The sequence below is a fragment of the Tiliqua scincoides genome, chromosome 1, assembly GCF_035046505.1.
Source record: "Tiliqua scincoides isolate rTilSci1 chromosome 1, rTilSci1.hap2, whole genome shotgun sequence".
Taxonomy (NCBI): domain Eukaryota; kingdom Metazoa; phylum Chordata; class Lepidosauria; order Squamata; family Scincidae; genus Tiliqua; species Tiliqua scincoides.
This window is the reverse complement of record NC_089821.1, coordinates 3595644-3618665: the sequence shown is the minus strand read 5'-3', so window position 1 is coordinate 3618665 and position 23022 is coordinate 3595644. Positions and strand designations below refer to the sequence as shown.

The 23022-nt window shown below is 41.2% G+C and overlaps 1 protein-coding gene across 1 annotated transcript in view; it reads left to right on the top strand.

Annotated features, from left to right (window-relative positions):
• NPAS3 (neuronal PAS domain protein 3) overlaps positions 1 to 23022 on the top strand; it is an 847937-nt gene that overhangs the window by 258766 nt on the left and 566149 nt on the right. The window contains exons 3-4 of the mRNA XM_066633763.1: positions 10223 to 10467; positions 10580 to 10630. Coding sequence (XP_066489860.1) covers positions 10223 to 10467; positions 10580 to 10630 — 296 coding nt within the window. The remainder of the gene's footprint in view (positions 1 to 10222; positions 10468 to 10579; positions 10631 to 23022) is intronic.

Genomic DNA, 23022 nt, shown 5'->3' with positions numbered 1-23022 from the left:
CAATTCAAAGGTGGCGTAAATGGAAATTTTGCATCCTTAAACGTATCTTACTTTTAGATGTGCATCTTAATTATTCAAAGAACTGGCTCACTCAATGGTCGTTTTAAAAAATCTATAGCAAAATACAGTGGTTTGGAGGCCTGTCTTCAAAAACTTAGTTCAGCTGTCCTTATTTCAGCCGCTTGCCCTGTGTACCTGCCCAGTCTGCCTATTCCCTCCCACAGTTCTATCCTTCCCCCCTCATATCGTCCTCTGGCTGTCTCTTGTCCTCATTCTTCTGTTCTGTGTTCTTTTTGGAGACCCTTTTATATAACAGGAACAGCCCATCCGGAGGTAACTGGAATGTCTTCTGTCTGCCCTGTTCCTCTGAGCTAATCACTGCAGCTGGCTTTCATCACCACCACCACAATTACAAAAGACTGTAGGGCAGTGGTTCTCAAACTGAACCGCCATGAGCAAAGGTGCTGCAGCAAACTCACAGGGGCACCTTGTCATGTCCCTAGCAGTCTCTTCTTACTGGCTGTTTGGGCACTGCCATCTTGAATCACACAATTCAAGTTGGTGGCACCTAGGAACCACTGCTGTATGGGCTTCCAGTTTCAATTATCTTCCACAATAAGGTCTAGTATGAGAGGCTGGTTGTTTTCACCCCCAGAGGCAATGTTGGCTTAATAATATATGCCATGTGCAAGACAGGTAATAGAATGCTGTTAGCTACAGTATTAATAGTTATGCCATCCTTTTATAGTAATGTACTTGGCAGATGCTAATGCACACATTATTCACAATTGTATTGCTGTGATTCATTAATTTAATTAATTTATATAGCACCAACAGCTACATGCTTTCTAGTAAGAAAATACACACAGGCTAATGCTTGAAGGCTTACAGACCAAATATTAAATCTAATATTTAAACACAGGAACCAGTAAAACTGAAGTTGAAATTGTGTGGTTTTGAGCCACACAATTCTTGTCCTTTCTAGACTAGGGGCACAATCCTAAGCAGGTCTACTCAGAAGTATATTCTATTGTGTTCAATGGGACTTGCTCCCTGGAAAGTGAGGATTTCAACCTAGTACTCTTTAGTCCACTAATCACCTCTTAATTGTGTTAATGTTGGCTTAATGATGAGGGGTAGAAAATTTGTCATATACAAGAATTTTTTGGTAAGTTCTGATGTATGTATTATTTTGACCCCAAATCCAGTGTCAAACTCATTTTTTTTAATTCTCATGTTATTTTGCTGTTATCTCAAATTTTCTCTTAACATTTCCACACAGAAGCAATGCTTTACTAATCAAAGCAAGCCCTAAAGAGTATGTTGTATGGTGGATTGATTTAAATCAAGATGATTTAAATCACCAACCAACTCTTCATGGATTTTAATCAATGCTTCTGTCTACATTTCAATAGTTTTTTAAGGGAAGGTACAGTCCTATTGGTTGATAAACATTTAAAACATTTTGATTTACAACAGCAGAGGCTCTTCCACAGATTTGCAATGTCTCTTGACACTTCAGAGAACACATTTTAAAGAAACTGCAATATTTTAAGGTCAAATTATGGATTTTCAGAATGCTATAGAATGAAGAATGATTTATTCAGGTGTTCAAAAGAGCCTTAAGAAGAGAATGCTGCTCAGGTCACTGTTCTGTCACCAGCAGGACATTAATTTTCAGTGGTGGTTTGTTTCACAAGTTCATATTTGACTGTTCTGAACTTATGTTAGAAGAAAAGATAAAATAGGTGTATGAAATTAACCATGCAGATTGTCCTTATGGTGGGCGTGGTGGTATCTTCTGAGCCAGGTACTAAATCTCAGAGGATTTGAATGTAACTTGTTTTCTCAATTATGGGAGGTCCTTCCATTCACAGAAGGACCACCGCACTCATGCAAGGGTGTGAGAGCTTACAAGAGCTCAGCTCTCCTTTGGTATGTAGAAGAGGGCTTGCATTCCCAGAGTAGAAAGTTAGGATCCAGCCCACAGACCATGATGATTTTGTTAATTTCTTGAACCTAATGCATGTCTATAGCCAATTCAGCAAGCAAATTCTATAGTACCTACAATTGATCTTAGAAGTAGTAGCCTCAATCCAGTAGATATGCATTTGTTGTGCTGTGTGCAAGGCTGACTATTTTTTAAGATCACAAACCATAGAGCAGGTGTCACGATCTGTAGGGTTGGCTTTCCATGTTTCAAACACATTGAACTGGAGTTGATATCTACTTAAATACAGATGTGGAAAAAATGGCAACTTTGCAACTGAATACTTTTGTACTTCATTTTTTGGGAGGTCAGAGAGGGGTTCCCCTTTTGTGTTTGGCTTCTCAGGGTTGTACTTTAAAAACACAATCTTGTGCATATTTACTCAGCAGTAGTCCTACTATATTCACTAAGGCATACTCCAAGCAATGTACGCACAAGCCTGCAGTCCTGGTTTTCTCTGAACAGAAAACTAGTCTGATGGGCAAGACCTTATGTATGAATGTAGATGGCATTCTAAAGAGATGAATTAGAACAGGTCCTTGTGCAAACTGAATATTGTGCATTAAGTTTTGTGTCTGTAGTTCTTAAAATGTTCCCAGTAGAAAGCTTGGTTTCATACTGTACAGTATTCATGATGTGGTTGTTGCTGAAGACATAAGTGGAATGTCGACCCTGTGTGGATGCTGTGATATGTAACTGGTTTCTAGACTGATCAAGTGTCACTTCCCTAAGGACCACTGTTGCTGGCATGGAGATCCAGAGGCATACCGCACTGCCCCAGTGTCTCCCCTTTGAAGGAGAAGGGAGCGTAGCCATCAGTGCCTCCTCCATAATGAGGATGGAGCCTGAAGGGGCAGTCTTGTGCCCCCCTTGGCATAGCGCCTGAGGCAGATGCCCCTCAGGCTGTACCCTAATTATGCCTCTGTGAAGGAGTACCACACAATGAGACCAAATTGCATGAGACAACAGTTACACGTATTGTGCCGTCCACCTGGAACCTCAGAACAAGGAAGGTTGCAACACAGAACATTCCTTTGCAGAGGGAAAACAAAAACATAGCTAGGTTGTTTGGGTGCCAAAGTGCATTGATTCTTCCTCTGAATGGTATCTGCACTGTGAATGTGTTTGTCGACTTCTGTTGTGAGAAGAGCCACACAGGAAATCGCGGCTGTTCCACCAAATTAGCTTCTTGGATATCTTTTTAATAACTCAGATTCTTGGTATTTTGGGAAGATGAACAATACAAATTGGAGTGCAGATATTTTTTTCAGTCAGAACTCAGTTCAAAGGAATGCACAGATGAGGTTGCTAACAAATAGCGTGTCATACGATAATGAGACCGTGTTTTCTTCAGTAATTTCACATTTGTAAACCGCACTGCCGCGAAAGTAAGTGGAGTGTTTATCTACTCTATTTTTACACTGACAAATCTCAGTTAAAGACCAGGGTGCCCAACAGAGACAAAGCAAAGTGCATATAAAAAGTCTAAACGCTAAATCGGTTCTACAACACCTTCCAATACCATATATTACACTTGTTCAGAATGCTCATTTCCACATGAGTATTCTCCTTAATGGAGAAGGCTTCAATTTATGTTTAAGAACAAATAAACTGTAGTACTTTGAAAGCCGTTCACACTTAATTCTTTGCGTTAAACCAACAGCATTCTTTTCCACAAACATCCATTGTTAGGACCATGCTCTCAGACAGAATTTATGAGAAATGGAATTATGTTACCAAGGAGATAGCATTTACTATAATGAAGAGTAGATCCCAGAAAACGGCCCCTTTTACAGCGGCTCAGAGCAGAGCCACAAAAGCAATTGATTGGTCTTGGCATTTAGTCTTATATCAGCTGTGTCATCCATTGCTTCAGGAGTGAGAACACTAATCTAAAGTGACATTTCTGTTCTGGCGGGCTTTTCTGCCCTGATGAAAGCAATTACTTCATTCTTAAATGATAATTTGCAGGAGTTTCAACCACTTTAATTGATAACTTTTGTTCTGAGAAGTTCAATTGTGCAGTGATTAGCTGATTTGGTAAATAGAAATTAAAGGTGTGAAATACAAGTTACTCTGAGATAGAAGTGCTTTTTACTAGGTAGTTTTGACTAGGTTAAAATGGCACTTTCTCCATTATTTTAAAACTGCTAACTTGATGGTTCAGATCTTAAGTAGACAGTATTGTTTATAGTTATGAAGCGGTTGGTAGCAGTTCATATAATTGATATTTGAGCCAAAGAGTTCATCAGTGCACACTTTTGTTTGTTTAACTCAGCATACCTTCCCTAAAAGTGTGTCACATCCATTTTTATCGAGGCAGGTGCTTGAAATACTAGTATTCTTTCAGGTCATATACACTGTAGATTATCATTAATATAATTTTCAAAAATCATAATATTGTTGTGCACAATCTCTCTTTGCACTCACACATTTTTTTTTTCTTTGTGAAGCTAAGGCATTTTAAATGGCATCCAGTTCTGTATCTTCTTGCAGAGAGCAAAAAAAAATGGTCATTTAATGTGTTAAATGGGAAATATAAAGCAAAAATGAAGGTCAGACTGATTTAGCACATCAAACAGTCTTTGTCAGCCAAGCTTAATATATCCTGAGTTTGTGGAACAAATGAAATTTTGCTGCTGTGTTACACTTTGCTTCCAAACAACCATTACAACTGGTTTTATATATTGTGTGCGCATCAGACCATCAAACAGTGCATCTTTCCTGACGTGTTGCTGCAGTGATGATCTACAGCAGCAATCTGCCATTTATATAAGGGCAAAATGTGCATCTATATTTAGTTGTGAAATTGGCCTATTATACTCTTGATGTTTACAGAGGCTAACATAAATTAATGATGACAGCTGTGAGCAGTGCATTAGTTAAGCAGCAGAGTTCTTACCTTGAACTTGAAGGTGCCAGCTTTAACTTCCAGCATATAGACGAGGCAGCTTTCTCCACACATTAAAGGGAAGCTTTGGGAACCATTACCTTTTGGGGGGGGGGGTAGGATTAAAGAACTTCATTTTGTTGCTTATGCCAGTCTAGATAATCATAGATAATAGTTTTGTTTACAGATTTGCCTAAATGCCTTGTGAGCAAAACTGATGCTTGTAGTATGGGTGGAAAAATGATTAAGGCTGCAATCCTATATACACTTTCCTGGGAGTAAGCACCGTTAACTGCAATGGGACTTACTTCTGAGTAGACATGCATTGGATTGTGCTGTAAGACCCTTGGAGAATTTCTAGAGGCAGAGGGCCTAATTTGGTCAACTTAGAAGTTTGCCCAAAAGTATTTCACACTGAAAAGTTTTTTTTTCTCCCTTTCAGAACAGCATAGCCTTACTAGATTTCTTTATTTTTTCTTTTTAAAAGTTTAACCTGCAAGTCTTCTCATGCAGTTCATGTCAGAACTGGTGTAGATTCTGTAGCAACTGTAGATTCCACTGTTAACTATGACCAAAGATCTGACAAGTTTGCAGGTGTTCAAAGGTTCGTCAGTTAAAGTGATGAAGTCTTTGATGAATTTTTAATGGCTGAATTCTTAATATCGGCCAACCTTCTTTCTCCAAGTCTGCATTCCAGATTAATTGATAAATAGTAGAACTCTGCAGTGCTAGATTCTCCTAAGCAAACAAGTGGGGAAAATCTATAAAAATCTGCCTGGTTGGCTTCCCCTCAGATGTTGGTGGTTACTTTCTGAAAGGAAAATTATGAAAGGCTTTTCACCTTACTCTTGTTCAGTGAAAAGATTTTTCTCATGTTAAAATCACTTCCACTAAACAAAAATCTTGTTTTTAACAGTTTTTGAACTCCTGAGTTGAGCTAGCACTTGTATGAGAAGCAGGGGGATTGTAAAATTGCTTTCATTGGAAGAAATCCAGGAGAGTAGTGGTGTCGGTCTGTTGTCACAAAAATGCATACAGTCCTGTACCACCTTAAAGGGTATCCGATGTATTGACCCCAACTTTTTCAGAAGTCCATTTTTGTTTATGTTCAGGGACAAATGGAAATTATGAACTACCTTAATTGTATGTGACTTGTTTTTCCCCCTTAGAATCACCTGCCCATTGAGTTATCTTGTTCCAAAATTGAATCAATAGATGTTGCCAGCAACCAAAATTTTTTCAGTCCATCTAGAAATGAATGTGCCCAAGCTCAGTGGCGTAGCTACCGCAGGGGTGACACAATAAGTACTGTGGGTGCTGCAACACGGCATGTGAGTGGCCCCTCCCACTCACCATTGGGTACATTCTGTGCAGCGATGGCAACATGAATGGCTCCAACAGCAGCTGGGAGGGCCTGCTTACAAGGTGCGATGCGGCCCCTGCGGTACTCTGCCACGCCACCTCTCCTGTCGCTATACCACTGCTCAAGCCAGCAACATTCACCCTGAAAAGAGCAGCCAGTTTGCAGTGCTCTTACTCAGGGAACTTTACCTGCATTAACTCATCCCCCACCACTGACCTTCCCTCTTACCAATGGTAACTACTCATTGATCCCTGAGCCCGGTTTTCTGCCAAGCTCTTCTCACCAAACACCCAGTATCAATTTTCTACCCTGACTCCGTATTTTCAAGTTATCCAAACACAAACCCAGCGCTTTACAGCCCCTGAGCAATCAGCATCCTTAGACTGAAATAGTCATCACCTTTTGGAGGCGAATGGGTAAGTTACCTTTTTAGTAGCCTCTTACAGAACAGTTAGTTTTTCCCAAGCCGCAGCAAGTGAGCAGGGCTTCCTAATGGTCGCCTGCGGTGCATGTCTCAGCCCGTTCTTCTTTTCTCTTAGGGAGATGCTTGTCCTTTTCAGGCCCTTCAATATGGCAAGGGAAATGTAAAACATTGCGGTTGGAGCAATTTGAGAGATTATTGCATCTCATAAAGCAATATGAGAACGTTGGCTCAGTGGGGAAAGGTCTTGGAATGGTTTATTCTTTGTCATTGAGTTGAGACTCTCTTTCTGTAAATATAGGTGTGGACCTAAATTTTAAAGTACTCATAAGGGACAAGCAAGAACAATAAGGGTGTCTATGTTCTTGACCAATCTTGAGAAAATACTGTAGCAGCCTTGCAGATAATAAATCAGGGAAGAGCCCCCTCCCAAGAGTCTAAATTGTCCTTGTCACGACTTTGGCCTACATGCATCTCATGCCAAAAGGTAGTGATTGAGGAGGAGTCAACTGGCAACCAGTGTTTGTGCTGCAAAAGAGAATGCTACTGCAGTTCTCTTTTCTCAGAACTGGGAGACAAGGAAGGCACTTGGACTGGCTGCTACCATGTTAGCCTGTGTGTAGCTTTCTCTGTAATACCAGCTAATGCAAATGGGCACTAGATTAATGTACAAGAAGCCATGTCATTCCCACTGGCTTATGCCATTATATCATAGTCTCAACAACCTTTCAGCCCCTAGGGCCTTATTTTATGGTTATAGCCCTCCAAACCAATCACTGTTTATTACCAGTACAGTGCTGTCACTTCAAAAGACTTTGGTGAGATGTGTGTAATGTGGCAGGGTGACACTTTACACTTCAAGAATAACTGCTTAAATTTTTGAATTCTCTGTTTGATTGGAAGCGTAATTCCAAATAAAATGTTTCACAGAATATTCAGCATATATCGAATATTGGTGAATATGTTAGCATGACAGTTGCATGGCATACAAATAAAAATAATCATTTATTATAATTAAGCATGTAGTTGCTGATATTGCAACAACCTTTTTTTGATTTTTTTTTGGAAAAGTGAAGCTGGTTTGTAGTTGGCTTGTGTTGGAATTGCCCTGTCTAAGAAAACAGTTTCAGGCAAGGTTTAATAGTGCAAGTATTACTTACCATAGAAAATGAATGTTTCAGCCCAGTGCACACATCCACAACACCTGTGGCCTCAACTGAATTCTTTTCCCCTCACATCTGACCAAGAGTAATTTGTCAGTCTTTACCCTATAGAGAAAAGAAACTGTGGGATGAGTCTAAAGGAGCCATTTACTGGCATTTAAATTTAACAGCCAATGTACTTCCATAACAAACAACCAAGAAAGGAAAAGGACAGGAAAAGATATTTTTGGGGTCACATTAAAATCCACAATTCTACCCTCTACCCACAATCCCTCTACCCACAATTCAGGGATTGTGCGCTGTATTTGCATTTGAAAACATGATTTTGAACTTTGCGCTCTGGATGATGAAAATAAAAATTTCAAGTAGCGTATTTTAAAATCAATGGATCGCTACTGCTCATATCTATCTGCTTATAGCAATATAGTAAATACACATAGTATCCCTGAAAAGGACAGGATATGGTAGAATGAATGTAGAAGAGACAGTGCATGTTTCAGTATGCGTGAGCCAGTATAATGTTACAAACTGGGGCAGTGTTGAAAGATGCAAGATGAGTACAGAGGTTGTGATAATGTGTGAGAGAAAATCTGAAGAAATTTCAACTGTTTTCAAAATACAGTGTTCTGATCATATTGGTGTTGGATATATAGAGGATAGTGGTTGGTAAGTGACACACTTCCTGCTATTCTTCATACTACATAGCCTTATATATATAGCCAATATGGTTGAAAGGGATAAAACACTTTGACCTACATTACAAGCTTGTTGCAAACATTCAGGAAATCAGAATTATGAGACCATTTACATAGCTATTGCTCCAAATAAATTATAAGTAACAAAAAAGATGGCATTAACACTGTGTAACACAAAAATACGTTAAATTTTTCACATTTCTAATGCAATTCAGAGGTGCTGATTCCAACAGTTCTATTTATTTAATTTATTTATACATTTTTAATCATCAAAACATTTTTAGTTATCTTAAATTTCGTGATTATCTATTCCATTGCCTAATGCAGTGGTTCCCAAAATTTTTCAACTGGTGGCTCCCTTGAACTACTTGACTGTTCTGCTGATTCCGGAGTGGTTTTCATAGCTCCCAGTTTTGGCACCACAGGCCTAATGCATTGTAATACACATCTAATACAACTGCTTAGCGAAATTGTGGCTAAACTATTGATGCTATGCCAAAAATAGCTGCATTTTTGAAATCCTCTCACCAAAATTAAGAAAGAGATATTGAAATATTCCGGTAAATATTAAATTGTTTTAATGTTGTTACACAGTGTTGTTCTTTTTGCCAAATGGAAAGTTTCTCTGTACTGGGAAATGTTCCATCTGTCCTTTCATGCCACCATAGTCTCTACAGCTGGACAAAGAAACTAATACAGTTTTTAAAACCTTGTGCATTATAACAGGTTCTTTACTTGTTGAGTATCTCCGGGAAGAAAAAAAAAGCTATCACCAAAGTTGTTGTGTTGTTACAAAAAGAGTTCACAAATTGGTAAACTGTGAAAATCAGCATAATATAGCTTCCCCTGACCCTAAAAATATACAAACGAAACACCAGCAACAACTGTTAGACAAGACACTGTGCTAGGATGAAGAGGGCCAATTGTTTCCCCCTCCTCAATATCAGAGGAGCACCACTTGAAAAAGTGCCTATTTATCCAATTAGCAAGGTACTGGGAGCTCAATCCTGGGCTGTCTGAAGCGCAGGACTGCCGCGGTGCCAAAATGGCAACCGCAGCATCCAGTGCACCCCGGGCAGCCTCCACTGCTATCACCTTCTTTTGTCACCTTCTCCTGAGTAAGTGAAGCAACCCCACAATGGGGTTACTCAATTCTGTGGTGGCTCCAGAGCCGGCACAGAATTGGAGAGTCCCATGTTGGAACACTCTGACATGGGACTCAGGATCCAGTGGAGTTGAGCATCACTAGTCCCGCCCCACTCCTTCCTCCTGGCACACCTCTCTCCCACCCTAACCCACCCCCCCTCGCCCCAGAACGCCTCCTCCACACCCCCACTCACCTCTCTGCCACCTGGCAGTCTAGGTGACTGCTGAGCAGAACACAGTCCCAGCTCTGGAGCTGGCCCAACATGGGCTCATGCTGGGCTAGTTCCAGTGCTGGGTCCACAGTATGGGCTCATAAACGTGCCTTACGGCATGTTTACAACTGTGTGCGCTGGTGGTAAGCCAGCATGCACCGTTCAGAATCGGGCCCTAAATAACGCAATGCTATTCAGAATTGTTCTCAAGCTTACATGTGCAAGAATTACATTTTGTATTTGGAAAATCTGTTGTCAGCATGCGTAGAAATAAGAAAGAACTGACTGAGTCAGATAGAATCTAATACTGATGAACGTCCTGCTCTATTGTTCTTGTTTCAGTTTACAAGCTTTGAGAAAAGAAAAGTCCCGAGATGCGGCTCGTTCTCGTCGAGGAAAGGAAAATTTTGAGTTCTATGAGTTGGCCAAATTGTTGCCACTCCCTGCGGCTATTACCAGCCAACTTGACAAGGCGTCCATCATCCGTCTAACAATTAGCTATTTGAAGATGAGGGACTTTGCTAATCAGGGTGATCCTCCGTGGAACTTGAGAATGGAAGGACCACCACCCAACACGTCAGTAAAAGGTATGGAGTTGGTTGGTCATGTGGTCATATGGAATGTGGCAGCCGGTACTGATCTCTGAATTGAAATGTTTACCATCCTTTCTTTTCTCCCTGCATATCAAATCCTTTAAAGGGATACAAATGTGGAAATCTGAGGTCTGCATGAGAAAGACACCATGTGAAGGTGAAATAAACCTCTTATTTTATTTATATATTGTGTTAAAACAAACATCTCAGCACAAGTATTGTGCTGAGAAAATAAGATTGACTTTGCATTTTTAAGTGATTTAAGGCTGCAATTCAGCATAGAGCTAAGTGCCTTTCAACTCTCTAAAATCAATGAGGCTCAACACGCTTAACTCTGTGTGGGATTGTAGTTGTGTTACACAATACTATGCATGTCTGTAAAGAATTATATGCCACAGTGTTCAGAGGGGCACACTTTGAAGATAGCATGCATGTGATTGCAACCTTAGGATTGCTTCTGTTACACAGAACACACATGCCTGGGTAGAGCATTGTAACTTTTCATAGTGGGAAGAGGGGCTTTCTGTCTGCAAACTTGTTGGAATAATTATTAATTATTTATTTTAAGCATTTTGTTGTGTTATCTTGTTGCTTACCAAGTTGGAAAATAATTTGCCCCAAATTGGCCTAAAATTTAAGAAGTTAAAGAAAAATTCAACTTAAATATCATTTCACTTGAACCTGGTATTATAGGGACTAGATTATTAGGTATGAACACTTTTATAACTCCTATCTACACATTATGTTACTGACATTCTGGAAGCCAAATGTTAAGAGTTCAAATATTAGATGATTATTTATATTTTATTGTGTGTTATTAAACTTTTATGAACTTAAAACATTCCTTAAAACTGCTTTACAAGCAAAATGCACATTTTAAACAGGTTGTGAAGAAACTTAAAATGAGTCCAAAGTTCTTTTCTTCACATTCATGACTTATTTTTGCACTTGTCATCAATATTTTAGTGCAATGGATTGAAACTAGAAAATCCTGTTAAAATGTTTTTGGGCAATAGACTTTCTTTCCCCACCTCACAAGGGGCATTTTAACCTCAAGAGAGTTTCACAAATTTCTTTACAGTGCGATGGAGGCCAAAAGGGGCTGGAAGGTGGGAAAATTAGGCAAAAGTTAACTATATAGGCAAGTTTGTCATGTTTCAGTTGTGGCTAGTGTGATACAAAACAAAAGGATTAAAATGTCTGTACAAGGTGTTTATTAATATCTGGTGTTAACGAAACAGTAAAAAAAAGAGTTAGTTTTATTTACTGTAACCATGCATTTTTAAAGCAAGAGACACCTCCTAGCTTTCGATCCATTCTTGAAGAAAAGCTTTGTCCATGCTGTTTAAGGCTATGTGCAGTAATTTGTCATTTTTTACACAACAGATAAGAATTTTGACTTTGTTTATCAATGCTTGACAGCTGTCTTTAGAGAAACTTTAGAGACAGCTGTTCATTCTTCATACACAGATAATATTATTACAAAAAGAGAATACTTTTAAGGAAAAATACCTTAAAGAAGAAGGAATATGAAAGTAATGCAGCAATGTTCATGCTAATCATCTAGCAGTGGCGTCATTAGCTAGGTGTGGAGGGTATAGACCACCCTGGAGGGGGTGACACAGGAGGCACTGTGGCTGATTTGGAAAGCTCTCCTTAAGAGAGGATGGGGCTAGAGAAAAACTGGAAGGGGTGTGGCAGTGGAAGTAACACCAAGCCCAGTGACGCTTGGTGCATGTAGAAAGCATATAATTTAACTGAATTTGTATTTGTAGGTATCAATTGATGCAGTGACTTTAAACTAATAAAAATATTAAACTTCAGCACACTAATTGCTTCTATATCTGTAGTGTTAAAATATGTGATTGTGCTCCTTAGTCTGCCATTTAAAAAATGAACCTAAATGGAAGCAGTTATTTTCAAGCCAAGTGGACTGTCTTTCATTGGCTACTCTAAGAAATATGCTTGTATTTTATATAAGAAATATATGATCATGTTGATTTGCCCTACTGTGTGCAATGCCCTCATAGCTGAATTTTGAATCTGGAAGAAAACTTTAGAGTAATTTTTACTGTCAGGTTGTAAGGAGAAGGGAAGGTATATAATGTGTTGAAAGATTGATCCATTTTAGTTTTCTGTAGCTGCACTTTTGTGGGCTTGCAAATGCATGGCAGAACTAGGTCCAGTAAGTTCTGTAATATGAATACAGGAGCAAGGAATACTTGTGGGGAAGTATACATGTGGGGAAGGTGGAAAAAGCGGGGCAGTGTACGTATAATCCAGGTTCCATGCAAATCCCTCCCTAACCATTGTAATAGATTTTTTTAACTCAGCTGCCCGCTGAGTTAAACTCAGCTGAAGGGGAAAGACCTGGGGCAGGTTCATGGGGAGAATTTGAGGACATGAATCTTAAACAGACCTCCTGTAAATTCTCCCTTGTAAGTCTCCTTCTGCATTTGTATATGGTTGGTAAAACTGGGGTTGAGACCCGGTGTTTTTGTGGATATTGGTCCAGAATCATGGATAAATCATACAGAACCATGGCTTGATTGTGATTTGCCTTGATGTTCATGAGCATTGAACTTGCACCCTACCCTCCTCATTGCATATTTTAAGCTTCCCGTCCTCTATTGGAATAAACAGACACTATATTTGCTGTGATTTCAAAGCCCAGTTCTGACTTCTTGTAACCAGTGTTTATTAACAGACCTGGATGTGGGAGTGGGTTTCAGTTGGACTGTTGTTTAGTACCAATCTAAGAGGCTCAGAAGGCAGATGGAATAAATTTGCTTAGTGTATTATCCATCACCGTTTTTACACTTTAAAATAAACGTCTCACAGATAGGATTGGCTAAGTACCGGTATTTGTTTGTTTTTATTCTGTTCTGTAGTCTGTGGCCAACTTCCTTCTGAGTTCATTAGCTACCATCTTTTCAGGCCTAACTTCTATTTTTTGTTTTGTGTTTGAATGCTATGTGCTGAACTTTGAAGTGCTGTTGAGTGAATTGTCCTGGTTTAAAGCATGGAAATTAGATGTGATAGCCTTTTGGTCCATTCCAAATGTAGGAGCACTTTCTTACACCAAGACATTCTCTCTTCATCTTAACCCTCACTTGATGTCAAAACTATCAGTCAACCAGTGGAGTCATATGTACCCCAAGAAAGCAAATTAAAAGAAAACACGTTGGGTGTTACGGTAGGCATGATACAATTTTCATGTATTTTTTTTTAACTTTTTCAATAAAATAATATAGTTTACATAAGTTACTGTGGTCATTAACATCCCGCAAGGCAAAATACATAGCGACTACAACAATGGGGTGTAGGACCTATGTGACCTCGCCATTTTTTAAACAATAAACAACACTTGTGTCATTAATGTTAGACAGATTCAGATGTATCTTTCTGTAATGTCATGATATTTCTTCCCTGGTTGCTAGTCAGAAGCAAAATAGCCAACCACAACCAGCAAACCAACTAGCTTTTACGCAACATTACCTCCAAGGGCATCTCTTAGTTCTGCAAAAGTGTGTTGGGCCTAAAGTGCACTTATCACTTACTAAATCTGCATTTGCATTGTTCCCAACTGGCTGTTTACAAAGATACCTGATGGCAACCTTCAAAGACCCATTTTATAGGGATCTGTCTGTATTCAGAGAAAAAGAGTTCTCCATAGGGTCGAAATTGAGAGATGCCATTAAGGCTGACCATTTGCAGATGTGTGGGTTTTCTTGCAAACTTTTCAGTGACATGAGGGTAAATAGGTTCTAGAAGCCAAATTAGAAAGTGTTTCTCAACATGACCTCTGCTGATAGCAATGATGGAAAAAAAGTTTTGCTTGATCACAGAAAAAGATATAATTAGAAAAAAAAATCGAGGTCATAAAGGGTTTTGAAGACCTGAGAGGTACGATCAACTCTTCAAAAACTTTGTGGTGATACAAAGAAAATTTTTTGTTAAATAAAAATTGAAATTTCTGGTCTCACCATCTATAAGCATACAGGGTAAGTAATGATTTATGATCAAATTTATTATCAAACAAATGATTCACCATCAAATTCATCAGTTTGACTCCTAGCACCTTAAGTGCATGTAATTTCCGTTTTCTTGGTCGCTCAAAAAAGGGTAGAAATGACTCCCAAACCTTCACTAGTTTTAGGAGAGGAGACCTTGAAATATGACATGACCATCAAACCTCCTGTGGAGGTTGTTAAATTTTTGGATCATTGATCTATTTAAAAAAATTTTTAGCACTGAAAGGCCTAACAGCTCAATCCTGAGCTGCCAGGCGCACAGGGCTGCAAAAATTGCTGCCGCCACATCCTGAGCTCTCCAGGCAGTCGCCCCCTTCCCCAGGGTAAAGTGAGTAGCCCTACAATGGGTCTACTTGATTCTATGGCGAACCTGACACGGAGGCTCTGGATCAGGTGGCGTAAAACTCCACCAGTCCCGCCTCCTTCCCGCCCTGCTCTCTCACCCTGGTACGCCTCCTCCCCACCCTCTCCCTGCCTTCCCCCTCCCCGGAACGCCTCATTCCTGCCTCCCCCCACACCTCCATCTACCTCTCAGCTGCTCGGTGGTCCGCATGACCACTGAGCAGTGGAGTTCTGGTGCTCGCCCAGCTCTAACCCAGCAGCGGCCAGCTAGCACTGGTGCTAGGGCCTTCAAACTTGACTTATGGCATGTTTGTGACTATGCCACAAACATAGGATTAGGCCCTAACGCTCCAGTTTCCTATGTGGAGTTAAACTGGGGTTTAACAATTTAAAATGGTTCAAATGCTAGTGTTCTGTGAGACTTAAATATGCCTTTATTTACAAAGTGGTTGATTGTGAAAACTCGAGTTTACACATAGTCCTCTGAAATTATATAAATCATTTGTTCTGCACTAAATTGGTGAATGGTGCTTCATTTGGGGGGGGGGATCTGCCACATCTGGAATCAGCTCTTGATTGCCTGTCTGTTTCTTCAGTTTATTAGTGTTTGAATACAAACCTATTACATATTCTAATCAAATGTATTTGAAATGATATCAAAAGAAATTCATTCACATTTAGTGAGGTCTTTCTGATGTCCTTTGCATGTATAAACAATTTCACATAAATACCCTACAGCGCTAAAATACACTTCTAATCCTGCAATAAAAGCACTAGGCGCTTAGAAAACGTATGAAAAATACTTATACTGTATTAACTACAGCTGTTTATTAAAAAGAAAGAAAAAAAGAGGTGCCCTGTTCGTGTTGTTAATTCTATAGCCAGGCTTAGTTTTAAATTTATCCCTGACTACTGAGCAGCAATTTAATCATTTTGATTTAGAGCTTCAGAATGGTCCTTTACTCTTTCCTGTCTATAAAGGCTGATGAATTTGTTTTCTTATGTATGGATTATTCCAAGTTGTACTTGTACCAAGAACATTCAGGTGACAGTGTGTAATATTTCCCAAGTCAATTACTTCATGGAAATGATATGTTAAACAATTGCAAAGCAAGAGATACTTTTCACCACTATTTGAGAATATCTGTTTTGTTACAGATCAAATACAGTATGTATTATTCAAGAAATGACCATGCATTCCCAATAGTGGTTTAGCTAAATAACGGATTATCGTAACCTTTAAAAAAACCTCATTGTTGTGTCTGTTGTTAAAGTACTACTCTATTCATGGTAGTCTTTGCTTTGAGGATATCTAGAAATCATTCTACCTTTTATTAATCTGAAAAGCAATAGTCACTGTTAGGACATTTGCTAAACTAGATAATTATTCTGGTGTAGCAGATGTCAAACCTTTACCCTATGACAGGGGTCTCTAAACTTTTCAGCTGAAGGGCCTCATCAAATTTCTGGCACAGTGTCTAGGGCCAGGGGAAAAAATTAAATATAAAATTTAAATAAATACATTAGAGATGTAATTTAGATGAATGAATGAATGAATGAATGAATGAATGGGCTCAAATGTCCAGGATTTCTCCAAGCACCAACATAGCCCAAGATATAAAGCACATACTTAAATGGACCCCCATTCCCCCACCCCACAAGCACAATTCTGTGTTTGGGCAACTGGACCAGAGGCTCTCAGGGGATCAGCGGCTGGCCGCGGGCCGGATAGAGGCTCACCGTGGGCCGCATCTGGCCCCCAGGCGAGGGTTTGGAGACCTCTAACCCTATGACATTGTGGGGAAAATACAGTACGGGCACAGTCCTAACCAACTTTCCAGCACTGACTTAGCTGTGCCAATGTGGCATGCACTGCATCCTGCAATGGGAGGCAGTCAGGGGGCCTTCTCCAAATAAGGGCATGTTTGTTTGGTAAGGTAAGCCCCTTACCTTGGGGCTGCATTGTGGTTAGGTCAGTGCTGGAAAGTTGGTTAGGATTGCGCCCTAAGCCGCTTAATGCAATAATCTGAAGTTCTTGCAGTCATTGACTTCAAATATTGCAGTTTCAGTATCAGATAGAATTTATCCCATAAAGTGGATGGTCACTCTAAAGAAATGTGCAGGAAAATCTAATGCATAATACAGGGGGGCTTCACAGATGAGGACTGGCGGCACATGGGCCAGGGACCTTTGCCTACAGAAAAGGGCCTACGCTTGTGCCTGGCGAGTTCATGAGGCAGTGGAGAGGGAGAGAGGACATGTGGAAACTGCAGTGCATAGTTCTGTTTCTTTAACTGGATAAATCCCATGAGGTGTTGAAGCTGCTGCATCTAAATTGTCTTTTTTCATCCATTTGCTCTCAGTGGTCACCTGGAGTGTTTAATTGAAGACTTTAATGCTTTCAGTTGAATAGGTGGTCTATTTTGGACGTATTTATTTTTCTTATTTCCATCTCACCCTTCCTCCAAGGAGCTCAGGCTGGTAAACGTAGTTCCTCCCCTCCTTTTCCCTCACAATGACCCTCTGAGGTAGGTGAGGATAAGAAATAGTGACTGACCCAAGATCCCATCCAGGAAGCTTCACTGCTGAGTGGGGATTTCAACCTGGATCTCTCAGGATTAAGTTCAATTCCCGAACCACTACAACACCCAGTAACATGTGTACTATGCTGGACTTTTAGGCCACAATCCAACTTTCCAGCGTTGACATCAGGACAGTGCAACTCCAAGGTAAGGGAACAAACATTGCCTTACCTTGAGGAGACCTCCGTGACTGCCCGCAACTACGGGTTGCCACATGCTCCATTGGCACAGCTATGCCAGTGCTGGAAAGTTGGTTAGGATTGAGCCCTTATTTTGTTTAGATAGTTATATATTGTAGTAACATAAATCATCAAAATAAAAATTAATTAGTTGCAGTATTTCCAATTAATCTTAGTTATTCTAGCCCATTTCTAAAATTAGGAAATGAAGCACATACACTTCATGGCTTGTAATCCATGATGGATTTTTCCTCCAGAAATTTGTCCAATTCCCTTTTAAAGGCATCCAGGCCAGATGCCATCACCACATCCTGTGGCAAGGAGTTCTACAGACCAACTACATGCTGAGTAAAGAAATATTTTCTTTTGTCTATCCATACTCTCTCAACTCTCAATTTTAGTGGATGTCCTCTGGTTCTGGTGTTGTGCAAGAGGGAAAAGAGCATCTCTCTATCCACTTTATCTTTCCCGTGCATAATTTTGTATGTCTCAATCATATCCCTCCTCAGGCGTCTCTTTTCTAGACTGAAGAGCCCCAAATGCTGTAGCCTTTCCTTGTAAGGGAGGTGCCCTAACCTAATAATCATTTTGGTTGCTCTCTTCTGCACCTTTTCCATTTCCACTATATCCTTTTTGAGATGTACTCAAATCAGATCAGAACTGGACATAATACTCCAGGTGTGGCCTTACCATCGATTTGTACAACGATTTGTATAATATTTGTACATCGATTTGTACATCGATTTGTATAATATTAGCCGTCTTATTCTCAGTACCTTTTCTAATGATCCCAAGCATGGAATTAGACTTCCTTTGCGGTATACACTGGGCCTCTATTAATGTTGTTTTAAACAACTTCCACGCACTCTGGAGAGATGGGACCCTCTTTACCTTCCCTTTCAACTTCTTCCTAACTAGTCTCCTCATGTGACAGAAGTCCGCCCTTTGGAAGTTAAGGGGTTTTGTGTCAGATTTGCTTGGTACTCTTCCCCCGACATGTGTGGCAAAACAGATTGCAGCATGGTCACTTTTTCCCACTGGCTCAGTAACATTTACATCCCTAACCAGGTCCTGAGTACCACACAATATTAAATCCAGAGTCACCTGTACTCTGGTGAACTCCATGACTAGCTGCTGTAAGGCACAGTCATTCAGCATGTCAAGAAATCCAATCTCTTTTTCATGACCAGAGCACAAATTGACCCAGTCGATATGATTACAATCCTATCCCTCCTTGACACCTCCCTGATCTGTTTCCTCATTTCAAGGTCCTCTTCAGGTTTTTGGTCTGGAGGACGATAGCATGCCCCAATATTACATCACTCCTCAAGCCTGGTAATTTAACCCACAGCAGTTCTATGGTGGAGTTGGACCCGCCTTTCATCTCTACTTTGCTGGATTCTACCCCTTCTTTAACATAGATGGCCACCCCACTTCTAACACACCCCTCCCTGTCCTCCTACAGAGTTTATAGCCTGGGATTGTAGTATCCTACTGATTCTCCACATTCCACCAGGTTTTTGTTGTGCCCACTGTGTCAATGTTTTACGTAGCTGCCAAACTTTCCAGTTCTCCCATCTTCGCTTGGAGACTTTGGATATTTGCATAAAAGCATTTTGTAAATGGAGTCCACCAAGATGGGCTGCTTTTATGCTCCTTCATCCCTGCAGCTTCTCATTCTGCTGATCCGACTATCCCATTCCATCATGCTTCTTCTCCCAATTCCTACACTGTCTTTACTTTGTTGTTCTCTAACCTCCCCATCCTCATAGGAATGAGGAGTCCCAAACTGGATGTCCCTTTTGTCCTGTCAGCCTTGCCCCAGGGTTCAGTTTTAAAGCTGCTCTGCCACCTTTTTAATGTTACAGCGGACAGACAGCAGTCTGGTTCCATTTTAGTTCAAGTGAAGCCCGTCCCTCTTATACAGGCCAGTGCCTAATGAATCTAAACTCCTCCTCGCAACACCACTGACATGTGTGCTCCCTGGGGCATTTGGTGGGCCACTGTGAGATACAGAAAGCTGGACTAGATGGGTCTATTTCCTGATCCAGGGGGGGCTGTTCTTATGTTCTTACTGTGTCATCCACACATTGAGATCCCTGAGCAAGCCCTGCATGTAGAACAGGTAGCCCCTCTGAGAAAGCTGTCTTTGGGGTCCTAGATTTAAACTTCCTATTTACCAGCCTAAATTTGGCTTCCAGGACCTTCTGGCTACATTTCCCCTCATCACTGGTGCTGACATGCACTGCAAGAGCTACCTCCTCCCCAGATGAGAAGTGCCAACATAGTGAACTCTGGTGGGGCCAGATGTAGAGCCAATGAATGGCCAGTGCTGGGAGATACCCCTTTCCCCTCCAGTCACAAGGCATGAGCAACATATGCAACAGTCACAACCCCCAGCCTAGGGGACATGCCCCAAGGGCACCACACACACACAACACACGGATCCGACAGCACTCCTACAGGAGTTACAGTGGCATCAGCAGGGGTTCACTGCAGCAAAGAGACAAAATGGGGGGAAAAATCTACTAGGAGCCTCTGCACGCTGCGTTCAATTCTCCTTATCCCACTCATACAACATTCAAGTCCCTGTAGAGACATTCACCAGCTGGAAGGAGCCCTTATGTGATGGGTAAGTCGAACAAGTCACAAGGGGAACCTCCACAGCAGTCAGGCAAAGTCACTGCAAAAGGCACAGATTGGGAGCCAGGCAAGAGGGGTTCTAACTCGGCCAAAGGATTTGCCCCAAATAGCAAGGCACTCACCTTTTGCAGGGCTGGCCAGAAACGCCCATGGCAGGGGCAGAGTTGTTTTTCTGGCATTGCACTGCCATCTGTCCATCTGTTGGCCTCTACACTGTCAGGGCTGCCATTGCACTTGCATAGATAGAGATGTACTGGCAGATCCTGAGGATAGGTTTGGGCCTTAAGAAAAACGTTATAGCGAACTGCTCAATTTAATAGACCTCAATTTAACAGTTTCTGAAGCAGATGCTTTCTTCTTCATTAAAAACTAGTCCTGTGTTTTTTGAGCATGTGTATCTCCATTGACTTAAATGCATTCAGAATGAACTTTGGCATTCACAGGCACCCCTTTCCTCCATTTCAGAGTATAGGGGCTTATTTGCAAAGATGGGGAGATATTTCCACTAATTAATTACTGAGCCCCTGTCTATTCATTTGGTAGAATCAGGTGATGGAATGGTACGTGCTGGGGAAAGAATAAAGTTTAAAAAAGATAAAGAGGGGAAAAGGATGATTCTCCATGTTCCTTGTATACTGTGTCAAGGAGATGCATAGTCTACCTTTTCCTTGACGTGCCAGGGTGTGTTTTCTTTTCCTTTTCCTTTTTTAAGGGTGATTATTTAGACTTGAGCTCCTCCACTGCAGCCTAATATTGTACATTGCTGATTGAAACTGACCCATGATATTTTTGTTGAGACTTTTTAAATAAAAAATGTTTGTTGAAAAGATTGTTTTTCCTTTATGGATGTCTTCCAAATTAACTAACAAGCCAATCTTCTGCATGTTCCAAAGTACTAAATGCCTCATCTTCTGGTGGGTTAACGATGTAGGTTTCAGCTAAGCAACTACAGGAGCACCAATACTGCTTTACAAGGTAATAAAATGTTTCACAAGTGGATTGATTCTAATGAGGGAATTAACTTCCCCAGTGAGGAGAGTTAGAACAGATATTGTTTTTTGCAACGTGATAGTTTTAACATGTTTATTTTAAATATCATGGATAAAAGAAGGTTTTAATGTTAACAGATATTTCAGGATGAGCAATGAAGGCCAGATTCTCCCCCAGCATGGAGTTCCTCTGGAAATAGAAAGTGGTCTGTAACTGGGATGCAATAAAAAGAACCTGCTAATTTTCAAAGCTACAGTCCTTGAAAGATGATTTAACTTATATGCATTTTGCCGGTGTGATTTTTGGAATGTGTTACGATTTGTCCTGCCTTAAATTGTTACTCTCTCCGAGAATAAAGGGCAGGGCAACTTGTAAATGTACAGCAATAAATGCTTGAGAAGTGCAACATGAAAAGAGAGTGGGGCAACTCAGGCCTCATGGACTGCCCTGTATCCAGCCCAGGATAAGAGGCAACTGGAAGTCTTCTTGGGTAAGGGAATTTTTTTTCCCTTATCCCTTGTGGAGCCTCAGCAGGCCCTATGGGGCTTCTCGGATCCACACACATTATTTAGCTGGTATAAATCCAGAAAGCCCAGTGTAATGCTGGGATGGCTGGGAAGGGGTTAGGATATGGCAGGGGAGGCCTCTGCTGATCTGGCCACATCTGCCCCCTGCCCAGGAACTCACCTCCGCGCCACCTTCACCACGCAGCTGCACAAGTCCGTGCTAGCCTACCTGCTCTTGCTGGCACTGCTCTTGGAAGCAGCACTGATCATCTGGCACAGACCTTTGAGCTAGCTTTAAGGCACATTTTGCAACACTCTGAGCCAATGTAGGGAGGGCTACTCTTGCTTCAGCAGTGCTTTGCATTGCACTAGTTTTTCGCGCAGTCAGGGATGTGATTGCTTGTGTTTGTTAGATAAGAAGAGATGTTTCATTAAAAGATGGTTTATTTTGTTATAGGTCAATATGTGGTTGTGTAGAAGGAATTTTTTTTTTTAAAGAAGCTGATTTGTTGTAAGGCCTATTAGGGCCAGTCTACTCATTTTATTTATCACACAACCAGTAACCTTATCAGCTTGGGTGTAACTGAGGATGTGGCATCATCCAGCCAAAGGAAAGCACTTCCAAGTCCTGTGTATTATCTGTAGGCAACCTTCAGTCTCGAAAGACTCTGGTATCGCGCTCTGAATGGTGGTTCTGGAACAGCGTCTAGTGTGGCGGAAAAGGCCAATTCAGGAGTGACAGTCCCTTCCACACTGGGAGCAAGTGCAGTCTGTCCCTGCTCTGTCTCCCTGGCTACGGGCCTTCCTTCTTTGCCTCTTTGCCTCAGACTGTTGGCCAAGTGTCTCTTCAAACTGGGAAAGGCCATGCTGCACAGCCTGCCTCCAAGCGGGCCGCTCAGAGGCCAGGGTTTCCCACTTGTTGAGGTCCATTCCTAAGGCCTTCAGATCCCTCTTGCAGATGTCCTTGTATCACAGCTGTGGTCTCCTACCTGTAGGGTGCTTTCCTTGCACGAGTTCTCCATAGAGGAGATCCTTTGGGATCCGGCCATCATCCATTCTCACGACATGACCGAGCCAACGCAGGCGTCTCTGTTTCAGTAGTGCATACATGCTAGGGATTCCAGCTCGTTCCAGGACTGTGTTGTTTGGAACTTTGTCCTGCCAGGTGATGCCGAGGATGCGTCGGAGGCAGTGCATGTGGAATGCGTTCAGTTTCCTCTCCTGTTGTGAGCGGAGAGTCCATGACTCGCTGCAGTACAGAAGTGTACTCAGG